Consider the following 23,801-nt stretch of genomic DNA (forward strand, 5'->3'; position numbering starts at 1 on the left):
GCTGATTGGCTGTAAGATCCCGCGGAACTCCCAACTCTCGCAGAGGCTGGATGGCCTCCAAGTCTAACTGCCCCTAGTCTGATATTTTGTTTGTTCAACCTTTACCTAAAAAGTCTCTGTACCCCTATACTGTGTACAAACGTGGAACAGCAGCTGTTTTATGAATAGTCCAGGAACATTTGGCGGCTACAATGAAATCCCATTAACAAAATGCTTGCTGTAAGCAAAACATCGTATCAACCAAACTCAAAGGGCAAATATTGAACCCTGCATGCCCAACCATTCATGAATTACAATCTCACTGTGGCCAGAGGTTAAAATTACAATGAACTTGAATTAATGCAATATAAACTCAATGTGGTGGCACAATTCTGTACTCCTACCCTCAGGAGACTGAGGCAGGAGGATCACCATGAGTTCTAGCTCAGCTTGTACTACGAAGTGAGACCTTGTCGCGAAAAGCATTAAGAAAAGCATTGCCAATAAACTACATGAAAATTCATTGTATAGGAACTGACAGCCGGATTACAAAATACTAATTGTCACAAGCAATTTAGAGAAGAAACTGAAACATAAAAGGTCCTGGAGATGCAAAGGAAGGTGACAGAGAAGGAAGGGCTGAGATAAAGGCAATGGGACTAAAGGGAGAAAGGCGAGAAAGTCAACGTTGTGTTTAGAAAAAATAGTAGAGAGACTGCCTTCTCTGCGGTCACACAATCGTATCAGTGAGCCGAGCTGTGAGAGATGAGTCTGGGACACAGAGTAAGATATCAAAGTAATTTTTTATAATGGTCAAATAATTAAAGTTCTTGGAAATGCACTAGTGAGAAGTACGTGTGTGCGTTAGGATGAATACAAGGACTGCAATGTTTTCACTCCCTAGAGCAGTGCTGTCCAACAGCCCTTTCTGCTGTTTCAGGAATATTCTGTGTGGGCATTGTTAGAAGTCACAGACTGCTTCTGATCACGGAAATACATCTAATTAGACGGAGGAACTCGATCTGTAACTATTCCAATCATTCTTAATCATAAGCAATTACATTCTAATTTAAATAGCCATAGTAACCAAATAATTGATTGAAACCGCTCTAAATGATACCTACAAGTTTTGTCCTACAGTCTACACACTTTAAAGATGCCATCTAATTGAATCAGATGCCTTTCAAAGGCATGCATACTGAAGGAGACTAGCATTTCTTGTTTGTGTGTGTGTGTGTGTGTGTGTGTGTGTGTGTATGTGTGCGCGCGTTCACACTACAGGCCATGCTAAGGGTTTTTATATTCAAAACCCTTAGCCAATAGCTTACCAATGAAGCAAATGGAGGCTGTGGAACTTATTCATATAAGACAGTCTAAAAATTGTCTCTTGATCATGAATAAATATCAGTGATTAAAAACCTAGAAAATGTTCATATAGTGTAAAATTTTTATTAACGTAAAGTTTGAAGATTAGTGTATCAACCAGGTAAGGTTTATTGCACTTTCAGTGTGAGATATTTTGTGAAACTGATAACATTTATTATTTTCTTTTTGAATTTCAAAAGCAAGTTATGACATTACACAATGTTACCTCTCTCTGCCGTGGGCTCTCTTGCCTTTCTCAGGGCTGGCAATTAAACGTAAGGTCTTTCACTTGCTAATCAGATTATGCAGTGAAGCTGTGTTCTCAGCACCTTAGCTCTCACTTTAGAAAAATAAATTTCCAAGATTTGGGTATACACAGTGTCAAGAGACAGCTCGAGTACACAACTCTAGGCTATATATTTTAAAGTCTTGAAAAATTTAATCTGCAGATCCCCAGCATACTTCTGACCCCCAGATACTTAGGATGTTCTAACTGCACATCGTTCATGTTCAAGGACATGTTTTGGTTTGGGCAAACGTTTTGAACATTTGAACAAAATGTTTTGAACAAAATTTTGAAATTTGATAGTTCCTTTCTGTCTGACATGGGGTGAGTAGCCGTATTTTCCCATCCCCATAATGGCCTGCCTCACCACAGGCCTGGAAAATTCAAGGAATCCAGAAACTATAAGTTAAAAAATAAATCCTTCCCCCATCAGTGTCTGGCAGCATTTGGTCACAGCAATGAAATTTCCGACTAATACAGAAAGTGAGTACCGTGGACAAGGGGTTAATGTTGTGGTTAAGTCTAATGAAATGACTCTTAAACCTTGGAATTGGTCTGTGGAAGAGCCGTGGAGAAGGCTAAAGAAACCCTCGGATTCTGTAAGACGGTGAGTCTTGTGGGAAGCTCGGGAGACCAAAATACCAATAGGAGCGTGAGCAGTAAAAGCTACGTTCAAAGATTTCAGGTGAGAGTGAGGTTTCGTCTGTGGGGAATGCAGTATCAGCCATTCGGGTTACATTCTGACAGACGGTTTGTCTACATATCGTCCATTTCCCGAGACTCGGAGTGAGACTAAATTTATAAGTAAAGGCCTAGAGGCATGGAGCAGTGGCTCAGCAGTTAAGAGCACTGACTGTTCTTCTAGGAACCGTGGTTTAGAGTCTTAGCACCCATATGAGCACTAATAACTGTAACTCCAGTTTCCAGGGGATCTGATGCCCTCTTCTGACCTCCATGAGCACTGCATGCACCTGGTGCACAACAAACAAACATGCAGGCAAAATATCGATGCACATAAAACAAAAATAAATCCCTTTTTAAAATGTGAGCAACGGATGGCTTAATTAATTTGGCAGGGGAGATTTCAAGACAGCGGGGCAGTCTTGCTAGGGCATCAAGAATACTGCCTGCTTTTAGCTTTGTTTACAGTGAGGATCAGCAGCAAAAAACTCAGGCTAGAACAACTGAAAACAAGACTCAGCTGTACAAGGCACGGATTCTAAAGAACAGAGTGCCAATTTTCTTTTACAAAGCCAAATGCTTTGTATTGCAAGCAACAATACAAGGGAAAGACGCCTTCGGGAAGTGGGCTCTCTGCCTCCCTACAGTTTCTCATGTTGTGGTGACTCCAACAATACAGTTATGTTTGTTGCTACTTCATGACTGTAATTTTGCTACTGTTATGAATCAAAATGCAAATCTCAGTGTTTTCTGATGGCCTTCATGACCCTCGTTAAAAGGCCATTTGACCTCAAATGGGGTCACAACCCCACAGGTTGTGAGAACCAATTGTCTTAAGGGCATTTCAAGAATTGGCCAGATCCCACCCAGTGCTTCAAGTATTGGGGTACTCAAGTATGGGGTATTCAAGGGACCATTCTTACACTGAGTGACCTGGGAAGTTATTTCCACAGGATTCTTTTCCTCCTGCCCAGTTGCCTAGCACTGTGGTGGGGAGGGGGGTAGGGGCACTTCAGCTGCAGTATATGAAGACCTAACTACCACTTCACCTGAGGGCAGACCTTGGCACCAGCCACACAGTACTTGCTTCTCAAGCCTGCACCATGTTAAACTTTGGGAGATGCTAAGGCTTCCGACCCCGGTTTCAAATGAAGACCCAAGAAAGCAGCGCACATTTGTGCCAGGGTTGGCAAGGCTCACAGGAAGCTTTCAGAGGGCACTGAGAGAACCTGGGAGGGAGAGGCTGGAAACACGGAAATCCCGAGACAGAGATGAGAGGAAAGCCACGCATCTGTCACGAAATGCTGCATGCAGTGAACAGAGCCAGCCCAAGAGAGGCCATGCAGGTCACAAATCACAGGGCTAAGACCACAAGAACTCGCCTAACACAGTTTTGGACATCCGTCCTTTGCTTTAGGCCTTGTTTCAGCCCCATCGTCACTCCTTTCTATGACATAAATGTTATTCTGGGCCACTCTACATGGAAGGTATCTATCTTTTTATTTCATAGATGTTTGCAACTAAGAGTTCATTTTTCCTTGAATTTTAAAAAGTATTCTATGTTTCTTTTGAGCCTACATCTCACTGTATGTCCCTGCTGGCCTTGACCTTGCAGTCCTCCTGCCTCCAGCCTGCAAGAGGTAGGATTTCAGGGGCACACTATATAGTCAGCTTTGAATGGGGCAGTGTTGGAGCTGTGAAGAGACCCTTAGACATGAGCTTTGGGGTTTCTGGCTTCAAAGACTACTGGGCATGAACGAATGCCTTTCGCATTAGGAGATGGCCATGTACTTTTGGGTACGAGGAAGGGAAGGCTGTGTTTTGAATAAGAACTGTCACCTCACAGCCTCACGGACTGAATGCTTGTCGCCATCTGGGAGGAGCTGTGGGAAGCAGAGCCTAGTTGAGAAGTAGGTCCTTAAGGACATGCCTTTCGAGATTGTGCCTGGTGCCCGGGTACTTTTCCCTGCTTGCAAGAAGCGAGAAGCCTCTGCCACGTGTTCTTCCTGCCATGTAGTTCCTCCTTACACCAGTCTGAAATCAGTAAAGCTGAGGACTAGGGGTTAAAACCCCTAAAGAAGTGTGTTAGAAGGAATCTTTTCTACCTGCAGAAAATGAGATAAATGTGTTATTGTGTCATGACTGAGAGGTGAAGTGTTCTGACTTGAGTATGGTGACACTTACGTCACCAAGTCCCCATGGAGGAATTGCCTGAGTTGTCTACCTCACTTTAACCTGACTTTGCAGACAACGTAGGGCTAGAAGTCTCTCTTCAGTGAGCTGGAAGAAACTTTCAGTTCTAAGGCGGGTGAAGGAGTACCAGACAGTTTCTAACTTCATATTAAAGCCTCCTGAGCCCCATGGGTTGAAAGGTTCATACGAAAGTCTGCTCCCCACTTCTTAGTATACTGGGCAAGGGAAAAAAAAACTGTTTCCTGGTCAACTGGTGTTCAGTCTTGTTATTGACTCTACAATTTGAAGAAGAAAAAACAATCCTGGGGGGGGCAGATCGGGAAAACATGATGAATATACTAAAACCTATCTAAAAGAACCATTCAAATGAGTGATCGAGGCTCAATAAATTTATTTAAAATAAATAAAGCACAGGAAAGAAACGTGCTTATGTTTAGCAATGTAAATATATGTTTCTTGCTTCCCTCAAATATGTGATTCTTCACATGTTTGGATGCTAAGGAAAAATGTCTTTTCTATAATTTTCCAGTGCTTTTCTTTAAGGAAATAATATAAGCTTTAAAACTTCAGGGTACGAATTAGTGTGTTTTACTTATTTTACAGCCATTGCAGTTTAAAATAATTTCCCACTAGATGGCGCCAGTGTGCAAATGGTCTTACTGGTAATGATCGCAATTCCTCTCATCAATAAGAGGATTCCTTTCTCTCACTTGCCTTGACAGGTCTTCCTAAAACGAGGGACAGAGGAAAGATATGACAAGCTGCTTCCTGTTTCTTCCTAAGCTCCATGGAAACAGAGCACTCCCTTTGCAGACACAGGGCATAATGATGACTGTAAGAGATGACTGTAACCCGGGTGTCAAATTCATTGTACCACTCCGCAGTTCCTGACTCTTAGAGAGCATCAGCTACACAACACGGGAGGCGTGGACCCTAGAGTCAAAGGGACTAGGAAATTAACCTCTCCTCTGTCTTTGCACACATGTTGTTTCATTTGGTCCCTGATTTCATTACACAAGCTTAAACTGTTAACTTTGGGCAGAGAAGAAGGAACGGTCATTTTCTTTACTACTTTGTCTCTTGTGTCTAGCTCAGTCTCCAACACATAATTTAAATCTAACAACTTTATTTTCCAAGTGTGGTAGCGCACATCTATAATCCCAGCACTTGGGAAGCTGAGGCAAAGCTGAGGCAAAGCTGAGTGTCAAAATATTGTTAAAACGGCTCCATGGTCAACACACACACATATGGGGGCTCACAAACATCTGTAAGTTCAGTTCCTGGGGACCCAGTGCCCTCTTCTGACTTCCACAGGTGTTGGATTCAAGTGGTGCACAGACAGACATTCAGGAAAAACACTCATATACATAAAATAAAAATAAGTAAAAGTCTCTAGAAAAAAAATTATTAAATTCATTAAAGTTAATGAACTGAATGGATGGGTGACTTCGCTGATTATGTCTGACAGCTAACTGTGCCACTATTTATAGTAGTATTATTTCTACTCCGCAGTAGACATGTCTGGAGCCGGAACTACGCAAGGAGTTTACAGGAGCTTGTGACAAGATGGTTCTTGTTCTGCCACTGAGTGTCTAGCTTCTGGCCCACAGTTGGCACACAGCAAATATGGATGCGCTTGACCTCGTAGATGCCCAGATCTTAGCAGCCGGGAGTACCGCTAGGAGCTGTAGGAGCTTTAGCCGCTGTACTCCTAGACTGCTTTTGCGGTTCTTTCTTTCTTTTCATTCCAGGGCTAGCAAAGGCTAACTCAGTCTTCGGCTCTAGACAGCTGCTGACCTTCTCATCAAGGCTCGTTAACGAGCCCTAAAGCCAGCGTGGATTTCCCATTTCACTTGTGACTTCTAATTTCTCCTCGTTCCTGGGTGAGCAGCCGCCATTTTCCCTGCTCCTGCCTCTTGGAAGTGCTTGTGGGAACTGGGCAGATCAAACCTCTGGGCCTGGTTCTGTTACCTGAGCCTCTTAATGTTGGGCCTCAGGTTCCTCACCTCTAAAGAATGGGGCTAGGATTCTATGCTTGTAAAGACTCTGTTGGCAAAGACTCTGTTCAGCCACCAGGTTCTGTGGTTTTTATTGTCTTAGTCAGGTTCCAATTGTGTGTGAAGAGACACACTGACCACAGTCACTCTTCTAAAGGAAAGCATTTAACTGGGCCTTGCTTACAGTTTCAGAAGGTTAGCCCATTGTCATCAGGGTGGGAAGCATGGCCACAGATAGGCAGACATGGGGCTGAAGAAGGAGCTGAGAGTTCTGCTTCCAGATCTTTGGGCAGCAGGAAGAGTGGGCCACTGGGTCTGGCTTGGGTCTCTGAAACTCCCAAAGCCCACCCCCCAGTGATGCACTTCCTCCAACAAGACCACACCTCCTAATCCCTCTTAAGCAGCATGGCTTCCTAGTGAGCAAGCATTCAAATCTATGAGTCTATTTGGGCCGTTTCTATTCAAACCACCACAAACTTTGTTTCTAGTGACTCTTAATTGAACTTATGGTCAAAACGGTGACAAAGACTCCCTGTTTTCACCAAAACTTCAGACAAGCTCCCCCAAGTATCCTGCTGGATATCCAAGTATCCCCAACTTCTGGCTCTGTGTCCTGGGGCATCCGGAATGAGGAAAATCCTGATAAAGATGGTTCCTGCCCTGATGTCTGACCGCTGTTAATATCTACCCCTCTGGCCAGCCTGCAGCATGAGTTCTGTGAAGCAGGTCTAACAAGAGTCCACCTTACCCCCGATCTTCAGTAATTTTTCATGTACTGACTGCCATACTGCCCCGTTATAAATCTCCACTTCTCTTCCTGGAACCAATCCAGTCTCTCTCCCTTGTTGCAAGTCCTCTGTATCTGTCACGATGGACCCTTATGAGCAAGGTCTACCTTTTTTATTATTTTTTTTAGTTTGGTGGTTTTATTATTGTTTTATTTTTGAGACAGAGTGTTACCCAGATGCTAGCCTCAAACTCACTAATTCTGCCTAAGAGACTCGGATTAAAGGCGTGTGTCACTACTTCCAGTCTCTCTCTCTTACAAGGGTGAAGAGTAATCTTTTTGTAACGACACCATTTTTGACTTAGAAGAAACCAGACGCCAGCTTTGGGAAGGCTTAAGCATCTGCACAAGCTGATCCTTGGTTTGCGTGGGACTGAGATTTGGAGCTGTTCAGAGTCCACCGTGGCGCCGGGGGGCGCTGCAGAAGGTTCCCGGAAGCCGGACTCGCTCACCGGGGACCGCACCTGCTTCGGGGCTCCGTGCTCTTCCGGAAGCGGAGGTGCGCACTGGCCGCGGCGGGCTGGTGGGCGATCGGGCGGACCGAGCCGGCCAGGCTCCCTTTCCTAGGTGAGGCACCATGGACGACGCCAGCAGCTCCGCGGGCAGCGGAGGCTTCCGCCCCGGCGTGGACAGCCTGGACGAGCCGCCCAACAGCCGCATCTTCCTAGTGATCAGCAAGTACACGTCCGAGTCGGTGCTGCGGGAGCGCTTCACTCCCTTCGGAGACATCCAGGACATCTGGGTGGTGCGCGACAAACAAACCAAGGAGTCCAAGGGCGTCGCCTTTATCAAGTTCGCCCGCAGCTCACAGGCCTGCCGGGCTATGGAGGAGATGCACGGGCAGTGTCTTGGCCCCTACAACACCAAGCCCATCAAGGTGCGGCACTGGGGTTGGGATGTGTGAGGTGGAGATGCTTGGGTTGGGGTGTCTGGGATAAGGGTACTCGGTTTGGGGTGCCTGAGGTCGGGGTGCCCGGGGTTGGGGGTGTCGGCGGAAGCGACGGTTACAAAGTACAGGGAGGGGATGGGATATAACAGTACCAGCCTAAAGCCACAAGATTTATCAAAGTAAAATTGTGTTGTGATAAGCTATGCTACATACCTAGAAAACGATGCAGAGATTGGTGAGTTCTGGCTTTGGTTTTACCGTGTGTGGGTGTTCATGGACTGTGGGTTGGGGTCTCTCCTGCTGCTGCTGCACCAGGATGCGGTGTTATCAGCTAGGGAAGGGCTGAAACTGGGAACAAGGTGTGCCATAGGGGATTCACGTCCTGTGTGGATACATTCCTTTATCAGAGAGTAAACACTTCAGGCTCTAAAATTTAGAAATTTGTGAGCTGATGGCATCTCTGGTCTTCTTATACCCTAGATCCCCTTTTCTCCAATATTTGCATTTTCTTGGAGCTCTCTTGTATCTTCTTTTGGATATTCATTATTGATGTATCAACTAGATTGACTTAGAGAGGCATTTCTACTCGTGCCCCAGTAGTGCTTGGCCTACTACCTAGGGATATGCCTCTGACTCCATTTTCTTTTTTTTTTCTTTTTTTTTTTTTTTAATTTTTCGAGACAGGGTTTCTCTGTAGTTTTTAGAGCTTGTCCTGGAACTAGCTTTTGTAGACCAGGCTGGCCTCGAACTCACAGAGATCCGCCTGCCTCCACCTCCCGAGTGCTGGGATTAAAGACGTGCGCTACCACCACCCGGCTTCTGACTCCATTTTCTAAGCAGGGTCCTTTGCCTCTTTAACAAGCTGTCCTCTGAGCAAGAGTGACAACTGTTATGTCCCTGGGTCCAGTGGTCTCTCTCTTCCACAGAAGTATACAGTGACATGTTTTTGTTTTTTATTTATTCAGTATCATTTTTGAGATTCTGCCTCCTGCAGCCTTCATTGTCCATGATTTTCACATACTTCAGCGATATGTTACCCTCCTTAAAGGAAACACACACTCATATGCATGCGTAAAACCTCATGGATCCTTGTGTATAAAGTGATCTGTGTCATTTCAAATTATAAAAAGTGACATTACCTTAAGAATATTATGGTTATAGCTGCACAAACAAGTCTGTAGCCTTAGTCATAGAGTTTAACATTCCTATGGAAATAGAAAAAAAAAAAGAGAAATTGATAAACAAATATTGTACTACAAAGCAAATTAGATTCAGATTCACTTCCCTGATAATGTTTTAATAAGAATGAACTGCCAATATTAGAAAGGTAGAACCTCTGATGAATTTTCCATCTGCATGTGAAAAGCTTTTGGAAATTCAGAGACAGATCAGTCTGATGATGCTACCCGTGTCTAAAAATTTAGTGTTAGAAAGCAGATAGAGTGTCTAGAATTAACCCCAACAGTATGAATAATTACATTAAATATAAATGAACCAAACATCTCTGGGAGAAGATCATCACCAGGCATAGTGGCACAGGCCTGTACTCCCTGCACTCAGGAAGCTCAGGCAAGCAGTTCTTTGGTGCAAAGCCAGCATAGGCTCCATGGAAAGACATGTGCCGCCCAAAAGAAAATGCTATAAAACAAAAATGAACCAAGTGCGACTAAGTGATGTTTAGAAGAGAAAATACTTTGAAGATACCGTGCCATAGAAATTTTTAAAAAGCTCACATCGGTGAAGATAGATTTCCATATGTAGAATATTAGTAGATAATCTCATAAAGATGAACATATAGCAATCCCATGTGCTTATGCAGCCAATAACAGAGCTTCGAAATACATGCAGCATTGTGGGGTGGGAGAGGGGCTCTGAAAATCAGACCACGGCTTCATAAATGCTAGGCAAGCACTCTGCCACTGAGCTGTAACATGCAGGGTTTTACCACAGCCAGTGTTACATGGGGAGACACTGTCTCAAAACAAGACAAAAGAAAAAAAATTGTAAAAGTCAAAATGTGTTTGGAAAGAGTGGTGTAAAGATTGGTATTGCAGTTTTTGAAATCACTGTAGTAAAGATTTTTTTTTTGAAAAAACATTATAAGATCCTATCACATTGCATTTCTGCGCTGTATCCTTGTCTTATAAAGTAAGTGTGCTAAAGGAATAGGGATACAGTTATCATTGTTCTGGGGGCTCTGTGTGTTTCTTTCTTAGGTTTTCATTGCTCAGTCCCGGTCGTCAGGAAGTCACAGAGATGTGGAAGATGAAGAACTCACAAGAATCTTTGTTATGATCCCAAAGTCCTACACTGAAGAAGACCTGCGGGAGAGGTTTAAGGTCCTTGTGTGTTCTTATCATAACTCCGTGTTCAACACTGCACAGCCACAAACATCTGGACAGTGATAGTGACCGTCCCCTCTGCCCAGACTTCATCCTAAAGCATAGGCTGAGAAAATGAAGTGCAAAGCCAGAACGTTTTCATTAAAACCACTCAGCTAATAGGCGGTAGCGCCAAAATTTAAACCCGCTCTGCCCCCAGAGCCTGCTCTCAGACTTTACAATCCCAAGTACTTCTTAGTCCTCATTTCTCTTGCCTCTCTGCAGAGTGAGTCACAGGCCTGAGTCAGGCCCCAGCACGCGGGCTATGTTGACTAATGCATATCATGGCTGGTGCTGTGTTGACATGGTGCTCGTTCAAAGGAAGGTTATTCCTTCAAGTGGTTTTGTCCTAAAATTTGGCTTCTACACAGGTTGTATTTAAGGGAAGCTGTTGCAGCTCTAAGCTACTGCTCCGAGGAAATGATTTTTGAAGATAATTTTAAATCTTTGTGCCTTTGTATGTAATGGCTATATGTAGGCTTCCCCAGAAGTTACTCGACGGTATTTTAAGTTGTTTGTGGTGGTAGTGGTGGTGGTGGTGGTGGTATTTTCTTATGTTTAACCTTTTAGCACTAAGTTGGGAATAGGTAACAAGCAAGAAAAAAGCTAGCAGGAAAAGATACTTTCTATATGTCTTCCCTCCTGTTAAGAGTTAACCTTCAAGAATAACAGATTCTAAAAATTTATATTCCATACTTCATCCAGTAGTAAGAAAATGTTTACCTCTTTTTTTTTTCCTAAGAGGGAAGTAAAACATTTACAAGAGAATTCTGTAAAATTCATACAAAATGACATGCCTTGAATTTATAATCCCATGTGTCTGCAACAGTAAACATTAGTGTGTTTCTTACTCGGTACTAATCTCCTGAGGGAACCATCGTGTTTGACTTTGAGCTGCCCCTCAGAAGAGCATCCAGATGTCCGTGATACTATTAGGGACACCTAAGCAGTTCCAGCTAGCATTGCTACGTGTTTGGTATTTCCTAGGCGCGTAGGCATTTAACACAAATTAGTCCATTTAACCTTTAGCAATCCATTGAGGTCAGTGCTGCAGAAGACACTGGCACGGAGAAGGTGAGTCACCTGCCTGCTTATTAAGTATACAGCTAGGATTTGAATCTTTGAATCCCAGTTCCAGAGTCTTCACGGCCCTCTATTGAGCAGGACCGTGTGGATAAGTTCTTTCTCTCCCGGCTCAGTTTCTCTGTGGTATAGGCAAGGTATGTGGTTTCTGTGGGCTCGGCTTCACTGTCTGCGAAATCCACAGTGCAGAATGTCGGTGTAGCCTTGAAGGATTGCTTTGCTTGCATGCACGAGACACAAGTAAGTAAAAATTTAAATTTTGAAGTGTCTTTTCTGTCATTAGTTTTGAGCCTCCTGAGGTCATTTCCTTTAACTCTCGTAGGTGTATGGCGATATCGAGTACTGCAGCATTATTAAGAATAAAGTCACTGGAGAAAGCAAAGGTCTGGGCTACGTGCGATATTTAAAACCATCACAAGCTGCCCAAGCAATAGAAAATTGTGATAGAAGTAAGAATGGTTTTTTTAAAGCTTTATTTTATATGTGTGATTGTCCCTGAATATACATCTGTGTTCCACATGGATGCAGTGCCTGCAGAGGCCAGAGGATATCATAACCCCTGGAACCGGAGTCACAGGCTGTTGTGAGCCACTGTGTGGGTGTTGGGAACAGAACCCAGGTCCTCTGTAAGAGCAAATGTGTTCCTAACCACTGTGCCAGCATTGTTCCAGCTCCAGATCTGTTTGTTTGTTTCTTTGTTTGTTCTTTAACCTTGCTAAAAGGCTTTTTAAAAAATTCTCAGTATTATAAATAACAGAGTCTTTGACTAGATTTTTGCTAAAGTTAAGTAAGTAGTGAGTATTTCCAAAAGATTCAAGGAGGGAAACGTTTTGGACTTAGGAATCAGCCATGCGCAGAAGCCATCCTGGTGACAGAGTTGTCAGGATGTAAGCACAGGGCATATTTGGACTTGTTATTTGCATAGGTTTGGGGCTTTAAAAAAATAGTTTGTAATTTAAAGTGCTAAAAATTGATTGACCCTTTTAGATTTTAAAAATATATTTCCTTGTTTTTTTAAGACAGATCTTGCTATATAGCCCAGCCTGATCTTGAACTTGTGATCCTTCTGCCCCAGCCTCCTGGGTGCTGGTTTTATAGGCATATGCCATCGTGCCCAGCAAATCTTATTCTTTGTATTTGTTCCTATTCAGCCTAAACCCTAACCAGGATTTAATACACTAACAAACATACAAGTTAAGGATATGTTTGGTGAGACTCGCTATGACAAATAATTAACTTGAAGCTATAGTGATAAATTATTGCACACTTTGACATTATACATAAAGTTGACTTTGAGAAGTGAGAGGTGTGATGAATTACCGAACTTTAGACCGTTATAAAAATCAGTGCTCTCCAGGAAGGAGTTGCTGTTGATCAGTAGAATTCTTAGGTGCTTCTATAGTCCACACCACAGTTTTCTTCTTAATCAACTCCCCACGGTATGCCCCGCAGCATGTCAAGAGGAAGACAGAAATGAGGTGACTGGTCGCCCCGGCGCTGGAAACCTTGATGTCTATGTTGGCTAAGACCTAGAAAATAAAGAATAGAAGGAAACTTTAAAAGGCTGAAAACAAGAAGTGTATCTTGTTTTCCATCACCTCCAAATCCCTCAAGCAGCCGTAGCTCCTCCGGAAGTGCTGAGTGAGCTGAAGCCAGCTAGTCCCTCATGCTTGCGGCTGTTGAGCAACGTGAATGCTATGACCTCTTGACGTACACCCACGTTTACATAGCGTGGATAAGCATTTTGTTTTAGAGGGTTTGTGGAACCTTCCCATTTTGTGTAGGGGCTTGGGGAGGGTGCGGGGTGTCACCGAACCTGGAGCTCACCAGTTGGCTAGCCCAATCTCCTGCCTCTACCTCCTGATGCTGGAGTTATAGGCATGCCTGGACTCCCCGGCTTTCTGTGTGAGTGTTGGCAGTCTGCATTCAGTGACTTGTCTCTCCCTCTTTACTGTTTGAAGCTAATTCTTGGACCCCTAAGTAAGAACTCTCAGTCTAGAACAAGGGAACCAGTTACAGAACTGTCGTGATTAAAGATGTAACCTAAAAACAGGCAGAGAAGTTAATGTGCAAAGTAACATACTAAGCACATATAAAGGAGACAGGTTGGTAAAAGGTTAAATGTGAGGATGCCCAGTGGGGTTTTAGTCCTAAGGGAACTGGGCACATAGATGATGCCATCTTTCGGGGGAGGGGGTACAGCATTGCTGACCTTTCTCATCTGTGTTGATTGACCCTTACTGGGGAGGGGGGGTTCTCAGCTTGTTTTTGTTTGTGGTTTTCTCATTTACTTTTTGTTCTTTACCATGAAACTAAGAAGTCGGTCTGATGAAGATGGCCACCATGTAGATTCTGTTTTATATGCTTGTATTTCTAAAACTAGGTCAGACCCTTAAGTCCAAATATGTTAAACTTGTTATGATGCTTGAAAATTCATGGCTTCTCACTTTCAGGTTTCAGAGCACTCTTGGCTGAACCTAAAAATAAAGTATCCGAGTCCCCTGAGCAAGATTATTACAGTAGCATGAGGCAGGAGGCTCTGGGCCATGAGCCGAAAGTAAACCTGTTTCCCTTCGGTGAGTGGATGCCTTTACCTCCGCGTTAGCAGCGTTGAGTGTGTGATCTGATTTCTTTCTCAGGCCGTCCCTTCGTCAGCAACCTGAAAATCTTACTAAGTGAAGGAAAATCTTACGTGTAGTTTTGTTTTGTTTTTCCTGAGAAGTTAGTCAGTACTTCTAATATCCTTAATACTTCACCCTTATTTTGTTTAACTTATTTCCAATATAGATTTCTCTGGCTGGCTACACATTATCTACATACTAACCTGTGTGTGTGTGTGTGTGTGTGTGTGTGTGTGTGTGTGAGAGAGAGAGAGAGAGAGAAAGAAAGAGAGAGAGAGAGAATTCTGCCTTTGTGCAGCCAACCAAATGTACAAAAATGTTACACAGGTATCTGTTCAGTATACTGCCTTAAAGTTTGGTTTGCAGAAAGGAGACTAGCAAGAGTAGAAGCTAGAAAAGGCTGCTGGGAAATGGTGAAATCAAGGTCCCTGGTTGTCACTGGCGTAACTTTTCAGATAAATTGTTGCCATATTTCACAGTTTTGTGTGCTCAGCTCCGTCCTGTGGTATTTAACCAGGCATTCCTGTAGTAGTCCTGTGTTAGTTTAGTAGAGAAGTTATCTGTTTTCTGGTCACGTCTTCTTTATGATTGTAGAATATTAAAATACTACAAAGTAGGGACAATAGATATGATTGGAATACATTGCATACATATATGAAATTCTCAATGAATAAAATTAAAAATGTATTTTTAAAAAGAATACCACAGAATACAATGTCTTTGTTTGGCACAGTACACTTCAAATAGCCGTGTACAAAATGGTTACATGAATTTTTAGTGTATAAAAATGTAATGATTTACTCTTCGTGTGTGTGTGTATAGTTGGAGAACAACAGTCTGAATTTCCAAGCTTTGACAAGAGCGACAGAGGCCAGGAAGCTATTTCTAGACGCCTGTCAGTTGTGTCGCGTGCCCCCTTCACAGAAGAGCAGCTCTTCAGCATATTTGACATAGTCCCAGGCCTGGAGTACTGTGAGGTCCAACGAGATCCTTACTCAAATTATGGTAAGATGATTGTTTTGCTGTTGTTAAGTTTACTGTGGTTTTTGTTGTTGTTGTTGTTGTTTTTATCCATGACACATTTTTATACTGTTCATATTCCAAGAAGTTTATATTTTATTTTTTCTAGTTAATTTTTTATTCTTTTGTTAACATACATATGTTTACTGTGCAGTGATCATTTTCAGTGACGTTTTCTCTAGGTATGCCATGCACTTTAACCTCATTGCTACCCATCCCCTCTCCAGACCCTTTTTATCTACTTTATAGTTAAATCCAAGGATACCTTTGTGTATAAATCCCGAGAATGTATCTTCTTTTTAAAAGTCATTTACCATAAAAATATTTTAACTCACAAAATAAAGGACTCTCTCTATCCCATTGTTGAACAACAGTGCCCAGGCTAGGGTCTGTTTTTACCCTTTAGATTGATGCTGGCAAAGTTATAAAATGCTGAAGGTTTCTTCCCCGGCACACTCCAAGTCTCCTTTTCTTAAACTCCCTTGCTTCCTAAGGGCTCTGCATCTCTCTGAACATTCTCAGATTTGCTGCAGAATAAGGCGTATCAGTTCAGCCAGCACATTCCCCACAGGCTGTCAGCAGGTGTTCTGATCCAGGCAGTGACTTAGCTGAGTGTCCCCCTCCCCAGGTGTCTCTAGGATGTGTCGAGTTGACACTGAGCACTGATCTATACAGAGGAAAATGATGCTGTGTTTCTCCCCAAAGTCGGTGGTGGAAACCTTTCGGTTGAGTCACAGCTCCTGGGCTCCAGGATGAATCTTTCCCTCCCTTCAGTGCTGACTCCTTAGCTAAAATCTCATCAAAGGAATGTGAAATGGGCAACTTGCAGCCTAAGACCCTGCCACCCGCCTGCTGCTTTCAGGCGTACCTCCTTCCTCCACTGTTGAGTATGCAGTGTGACAGGGAAACTCCTCATTTCAGTGAATTAAGGGTTTTGGTTTTGCCAGGTGGTGGCGGCGCACGTCTTTAATCCCAGCACTTGTGAGGCAGAGGCAGTAATTATTCTCTGAGTACAAGGCCAGCCTGATCTATAAGAGCTAGTTCCAGGACAGGCTCCAAAACTACAGAGAAGCCCTGTCTCGAAAAACAAAAATTAAAACAACAAAAAAAGAGTTCTAGTTTTTATGTGTATTGATATTTTATTAAAATATTTTAAGCTGGGCCTGGTGGTGAGTACCTGTAGTCCCAGTCCTCACTGGGATACAGAGGCAGTGGGATTGTAAGCTAAAGGCCAATGGCTTGGCTTATGTATCAAGTTCCTGCTAAGAAAAAGTGGGGAGGGGTCTTAAAATTCAATTCATTGGATGAAATATATGCCGATACTATATTTTCTTAAAGTACTGTGTTTCTGTTTTACCAAAATTTGACGTACACTTCAATGCCTACAAATAATGTTGCGTGTGTGTTTAACAGAGCTTTGTCCTCTGTTCCCATTGATTTTTATCTTTATTAGTTGTGTGATAATCAGAGTCCTGTATTTTTCACCTTTGAGCACATTGTAACTTGGGCCTTACAGATACCCACCTTCTGCTGCCTTTCCCATCTCTGTGCATTTTCTATTTCAGGTCATGGTGTGGTTCAGTATTTTAATGTAGCGTCTGCTATTTATGCAAAATACAAATTGCACGGGTTCCAGTACCCCCCTGGGAATCGGATAGGGGTTTCCTTCCTGGATGACGGGAGTAACGCGGCAGAGTAAGTAGCGTTCCAGGGCTGTCCTAGTGCGGGTGGGCATGGCAGTCCAGGGCTGTCCTGGTGCTAGTGCGGGTGGGCATGGCAGTCCAGGGCTGTCCTGGTGCTAGTGCGGGTGGGCATGGCAGTCCAGGGCTGTCCTAGTGCGGGTGGGCATGGCAGTCCAGGGCTGTCCTGGTGCTAGTGCGGGTGGGCATGGCAGTCCAGGGCTGTCCTAGTGCGGGTGGGCATGGCAGTCCAGGGCTGTCCTGGTGCTAGTGCGGGTGGGCATGGCAGTCCAGGGCTGTCCTAGTGCGGGTGGGCATGGCAGTCCAGGGCTGTCCTAGTGCGGGTGGGCATGACAGTCCAGGGCTGTCCTAGTGCGGGTGGGCATGACAGTCCAGGGCTGTCCTAGTGCGGGTGGGCATGGCAGTCCAGGGCTGTCCTAGTGCGGGTGGGCATGGCAGTGGCTTGAAGACTAGGAACAGTTAACCTCAGGTGAGGAAGTCACACCAAGCAAATCACCGTTAAGATGGTGAATACCCCTAGTTTTCTGTAAATTGTCGGTTGTTGTTTTCAGTCTCATCAGAAAAATGGCCACCCAGATGGTGACGTCACAGCTCACATCAATGGTGTGGAGTGACCCAAGTCAGCAGCAGTTTCTGGTGAGTGTGTGAGAATGTGACCTCTGTAATGTGGCCAGCAAATATGACATCTGTTTATTAACAGAGAAAACATTTTCAGAACTATTGTAAAGACCTCGTGGTGTTGTGACCTACCTCTTAGCTCTGCCCCAAACCCCCGCAGGGCGGTCTTATTTCTCTCCCTCTGTGCCTCTCTCTTCCACAGCAGTTGGGAGGAAGCTCTGGCTCACAGTTGCCGCAAATCCAGACAGATGTTGCACTTCCGTCGTGCAAAAAGAAAGCCTCTCCCGAAACGCCCGTGAAAGAGAGACTTTTTATCGTGTTTAATCCTCATCCTCTGCCGTTAGACGTGTTGGAGGATATATTCTGGTAAGATTCGCTTCTCCAAAGCTACACGGCGGTAGGTAAAAACAAGTACATTTGATGCATCTAAGCAAGTAACCGCCTTCTCATGATCCTGCCCCTGAGAGACGGCCTGTTCTGAGGTTTTAAAGACTCTTTAGAGATCTTTTCAATCGACGATTTTACCATCATTTCCTTTGCCACACCCCTCTGGCCCAGCGGTTAAGAGCACTGCCTGCTCTTCCAAAGGTCCTGCGTTCCAATCCAGCAACCACATGGTGACTCACAGCCATCTGTAATGAGATCTGGTGTCCTCTTGAGGAAGAGACCTGGTCAGTCATCTTCATCAACTTAGACCATGAATGAAACCCAATATGGACAAGTTCAACAGAACCGCCATATATGGGCTGCCCATGCATGCTTCAGCATTGCCAGCACATAAATTTCAAAAAACTCATTCCTTTGTTGGGCACATATCCTAACCTCTACCAAAATTTCCTTGGTTTTTTTTTGTTGTTGTTTTTTCCCCATTTTGAAGACATAAGACACACAGGATGGTCTTTAAGAACTGCAGTGTAGCATAGACAGATCCATTATCCCTTGGGAGAAGATGCTCGCGTACGTCTGTCTGCGCATTCCGTTTTCCTCGTGTTGTGATCCAGGCGAATGAACAGTTTGCTAAAGATCTTACGTTTGCCAGCACTTGGTTGGCTCCTGAGGATTATGTCGTGTAGAGCAAATCACTTGGCTGTAGGGGATAATACATAATAAGTGTAGAAAGGAAAGACTTGGTTATAGGGATGATACATAATAAGTGTAGAAAGGAAAGGCTTGGTTATAGGGATAATACGTAATACGTGTAGAAAGGAAAGTGGGGGGAAATGCTTGTTTCTTTTATTTTGATATAACTATATCTACCCTACCCTTTTTTTACCCTAGGTTTTTTTGTAAGACATTTTCCTTTTGCCTTCTAAGAATATTAGTGAGCTAAGCAGATAAGAAGCATGTTAAAGATCCACACAATATCAGTCATATAGTGATAGTAGGTTGACCTTTATGTAACTGATTAATTTAGCTTTAGGTTTGGTTTTGTTTTGGGGCCGCTTCTCTGTGACAGGCAGCCCCTGGACTGGGGTGCTAATTGTGACGTAAGCAAACTTTTATTACTGTCCTGAAAGTTAAGTTCATGCTCACCTGGGAGGCCACGTGGAACCCTTAAGGGCAGCCGTGGGGTAACCTGAGGAAAGCTTTAGAGTCGGGAGGGAGGGCAGCTGTGGGGTAACCTGAGGAAAGCATTAGAGTCAGGAGGGAGGGCAGCCGTGGGGTAACCCGAGGAAAGCATTAGAGTCGGGAGGGAGGGCAGCCGTGGGGTAACCTGAGGAAAGCATTAGAGTCGGGAGGGAGGGCAGCCATGGGGTAAGCAGAGGCAGGAAGAGAATGTTGCAGTGAGGAAAAGATGAAGAGGCTGTTGGAGAGGAGGGAGCCCCCTGCCGGAGATAAGGGAGTACCTGAAGCAGCCAGGTGTTGGCCATAGGCGCTGAGGAAGAGTCAAGAACTTGCTGTGTTTAGAACTTCCTGAGAGCGTCCGTCTGTTTCTGATGCTCGGGTCTTTTACTTCGTTTCAGCCGTTTCGGTAACCTGATCGAAGTTTACCTTGTGTCAGGAAAAAATGTGGGCTACGTCAAGTATGCAGATAGGATAAGTGCCAATGATGCAATCACAACCCTGCATGGGAAGATTCTGAACGGGGTCAGACTGAAAGTCATGCTGGCGGATTCCCCACGGGAAGAATCCAAAAAGAGACAGAGAACTTACTGAGTCTTGGTAAGTCTGTCTTACCCACTTCCCAAGGAGTGTGACGGGAATAAGTCTGTAAGTACTTTACCGTGCTTTTCCTTTGGGGACTTTAGAAGCTAGTTAAAACCATGTTGGCGTAAACCCTATAAAGAAAGCCAAGTTTTTTTTGCAATTTATTTATTTATTTGTTTGTTTATTTTGGGGGGGTGGTTTGAGGCAAGGTTTCTCTGTAGCTTTGGAGCCTGTCCTGGAACTTGCTCTGTAGCTCAGGCTGGCCTCAGACACACAGAGATCTGCCTGCTTCTGCCTCCCAAATGCTGGGATTATAGGTGTGTGCCCACTGCCTGGCCAATATATTTTTTAAATTTAAAAACTTGTTTAAAGTTGGGGCTGGAAAGAGTTTGGCTGCTGCAGGTGCTTGCTGCTCCTCCGGAGGACCCACATCAGGCTGCTGATAGCTACCGGTGTGTACCTAAAGGTCTAGGGCAAGCCAGTGCCCTCTTCTGAACTCCAAACACATTCAGTCATGCATACACACCCACAGACAGACACATACGTACTTACATGTAATAATAGAGTATGTCTTTAAAGAGTAATCTTCTGACTTCCTACTAACGAGAAACAGTATGAAATAATATATATATATTAATAATAATAATATAATATAATATATATATAATAATAATATTATATATATATATGGACCTTTTAAACCTAAATATTGGTGTCTTTCTGAACTCAAACTTACGAGCTTGCACTGTAAAGGTATACATTTAGAAAGTATTCCATGTGCATCTATGTATTTCTGGAGAACTCTGGCCATTGCTAAATCCTTCTTTCTCACGAATACTGAACAACATAGGGATTCATTGTTCTATTGAGTAATTTTTAAAACTCAATCTTTTCCTGTGGTGGGTTTTAGCTATGACTTAAGGGAGACATCATCTTTAGATTGTTTTACTCTAAAGAATTCTGAGTTTCAAGGACAATCTCTTTCCTGTCTCCTACACTCACCCTCCTGGCCCTGCTACACGTCAGCTGCGGCCCGTTCATTGCTGTGTGCTCGTAACTGTCAGAATTAATCACTGTAGGCCTCACCACTGAGGACTCTGCTTTTGTAAAGCAAAGCAAGTTGTTAGTTCCTCCTTCATAGAAGCCACTTGGCAGTGAAAAATGCCCAGTTTAAAAATGCTCTTAAATGTCTTATTTAATGGCAAAATCTACACTCATTACTCCAAACACTTGCCAGTATAGCTCTAAAAATATTAAGTTACCAGTGAAAGATAATTAGTAAGCAAATTTTGTTTACTAAAAAAGTTATTAATTTAATTCTGTTTAAATGGACAGTCCTTTAAAATGTTCTGCAAAGATTCCACTTACCCTATGTCTAAATGATTCAGCATATCAGTGACAATGACTGCTTTTGTTCAGGGGATCTTTGTCCTCTAAAGGGGCAATGATATTAACTTCCTAGTATAAGAAAATGCATGAAGTACTCTCATAGTTGAGCCTTTCCCATTGATAATTTACATTTTAAAGGGAATTATTGGCCTATAATCTCAGCACTCAGGACACTGGAGCAGAAATGCTGACTGAGGTTAGCGTGGGTGTGGAGGGAGAGCGTTAGAGTGTGAACGAGCTTGCAGCAGACTTGGACTAGACCCACCTCTGATACCTAAGTCTGTATGGATCCCTTCATGTCAGAGGCCTGGTTTTCCGCTAGATCTGTCGTGAGGCCCGGAGACAGCAGCATCCCTGATAGACCGAAAGAAAGGCTTTGTAAATGGGACTCAGACTCAGACACGTGTGGCTTTAGCGCAGCCTTTCAGATGTCCTCCGTCCAGGGATGGTGACGACCACCTCCCAGGCCCTGGGACCCTGAGACCCAAGCTCTGAACTATGGCAGCTTCTCCACGCTGCTCTGCACTCACCTGGCTCCCAGTCAGAGGGCTGCACAGCTGTCAGCGTGGCTAGCCATCCCAGCGTGAGTCTGGTCCTTTCTCATTGTTGAATCAAGATACATTTTCAGGGCAGAGATCAAAAGAGGTCCTATAACTTGAAAATGGTGATGTGGTTAGGATAGAAATAGCTACAGTTTGGATGTCTTCTAATTGCACCATGTCACTGATTTTTGCTACCCACCCTCTGTTTACCTCTGCTATCACAGTGAGACTTTCTACCTTTTGGGTTGCATTAAGTAAATTATATTGGCCAAGTTTGGTGACCTGCACCTGTAGTTGCAGTTCTTGGGAGACTGAGGCCGGAGAGACAAATAAATTCAAGAGTGGAAGGCCAGCCTGGGAGACATAGTGAGACCCCCGTCTCACTGTCAGGTTCAGCACAGTAGTTGATAGACCCCGCCACTCTCCATGGCTGTGACAGGAAGAACTTCTTTGGTGTGGTTGGTACAAGGGCTCTTGAGTGCTGGCTGCTTTTGTTTCTAAGGAATGCGCCTGGGACTAAGTGAGCCGCCCCTCAGAAATAACAAACTGGTTAAGATCAATGCTGAAAGTAGTCAGACTCTATTTGGAGATAAGTCTTGTGTTTATAATTTTTTTCTCTTTCTATTTGAGGCAAATAGAAATTTTAATATTTCACAGCATCTTGTTCTAAGTTAATTCACAGAACTTTCCCTCTAGAAATCCAGTCCCTGCGGGCTCCAACTTTCTGAGTAAGTTTGGTTTTGTTTACTTGGTGGCATTTACGATTGAACGGATCAGACTGGCTGTGTAGAAGCTAGAGAATCCCCGACAGTTTGGGAATACTAACTACAAAAGCTATTCCCTTCCAGGTGATGATTTTCTTACTTGTATTGTGTTCTTTCTACAGAACAAAGACTAACTAATGACGTAGTCCTCAGCTGACTGACTGAAACACGTGACTGGACGAACTCCCTGTGGACAGTTGACAGCTTTTTTTTTTTTCCTTTTTTTCACATATCTGATAGTCTACACACCATTGCTTCCTGGGATTTCTGACTTGCATTTTTGTCTGACCTTAATGGTAAACTAATATAGTAATTGTTTCCTAGAAGAATATGTTGTTGTGAACAGCAGAAATAAAGCTTTCTTAGAGAAATATGTTGTCATCTATAGCAGAAATAAAGTTTGCTTTGCATAACTAAATCATGACTTATTTATGTGAAAGACGAGAATGAAAAAATAGGTGTTCAGAATTTAAATAAGCGGCATGTTTCGTTGATTTTTGAGATACGTATTTTCACATTTTAATATCTGTGGAAGTAGAAACATGCCAGTTGGATGAACCAGGCTGATTGGCAGTCTCTTCCCAGTGAGGCGTAAGTAAAGGTGTTTCTTTCAGCCACGTGCATCATAGTTAGCGAAACAAGATACACGCGCAATCCACACATCCCTCCGTCGACTCCTCAGTGACACAGCAGAGACATTGTACTAGGAAGGGTGTAGTGCTATGGATTTGTTGCTAGGCCAAAACTTATTGGTAGTTTTGTCAACATTTTTAGGATTATAAAGTGTCAATGATGTAAAAATTTATAGGGATTGTTTTGGTTTTTTACATGGGGTTGTCATTTGTCATGTGATAATAGGCTGACCTAGAACCTCATTTGTCATGTGATAATAGGCTGACCTAGAACCTCATTTGTCATGTGATAATAGGCTGACCTAGAACCTCATTTGTCATGTGATAATAGGCTGACCTAGAACCTCATTTGTCATGTGATAATAGGCTGACCTAGAACCTCATTTGTCATGTGATAATAGGCTGACCTAGAACCTCATTTGTCATGTGATAATAGGCTGACCTAGAACCCCTGGTCCTCCTGTCTCTACCTGCCAGGTATTAGGAATATAGGTCTAGGCTATCACACCTTACTTAAGTTTAAATAGTATCAGTGGCTTTGAGCGAATGAACTTTTTTTTATTTATAAATATAGAAACATAATGGCCAATCCAAAAATATGATATGCTAGCAATTATCACAACAGACTATGATAGAAGATGGACTCATTCTGAAATGAAAAATAGAAATTAGGAACCTATCAGGCTTGGCATATCATGTCTGAAATCCCAACACTCAGGAGGCTGA

General features: G+C 43.5%; 1 protein-coding gene across 2 annotated transcripts; it reads left to right on the forward strand.

Moving 5' to 3' along the window:
• Window positions 1-7,764: 7,764 nt before the first annotated feature.
• On the forward strand, window positions 7,765-22,861 carry Rbm45 (RNA binding motif protein 45). 2 transcript variants are annotated; one of them, XM_087900075.1, is made up of 10 exons: window positions 7,765-8,165; window positions 10,394-10,516; window positions 11,964-12,090; window positions 14,095-14,217; window positions 15,085-15,267; window positions 16,848-16,977; window positions 17,534-17,618; window positions 17,806-17,966; window positions 19,565-19,763; window positions 22,566-22,861. In XM_087900075.1, the coding sequence occupies exons 1-9, from the start codon at window positions 7,866-7,868 to the stop codon at window positions 19,755-19,757; spliced, it is 1,425 nt and encodes a 474-aa protein (XP_087756201.1). In that variant the 5' UTR covers window positions 7,765-7,865; the 3' UTR covers window positions 19,758-19,763; window positions 22,566-22,861. The 2 variants fall into 2 exon arrangements, with proteins under 2 accessions (XP_087756201.1, XP_087756200.1); XM_087900074.1 differs by having other exon boundaries at window positions 7,766-8,165; window positions 17,803-17,966.
• The last annotated feature ends 940 nt before the right edge of the window (window positions 22,862-23,801 follow it).

The sequence above is a fragment of the Myodes glareolus genome, chromosome 21 (assembly GCF_982192425.1).
Source record: "Myodes glareolus chromosome 21, mMyoGla1.1, whole genome shotgun sequence".
In the NCBI taxonomy this organism is placed as follows: Eukaryota; Metazoa; Chordata; class Mammalia; order Rodentia; family Cricetidae; genus Myodes; species Myodes glareolus.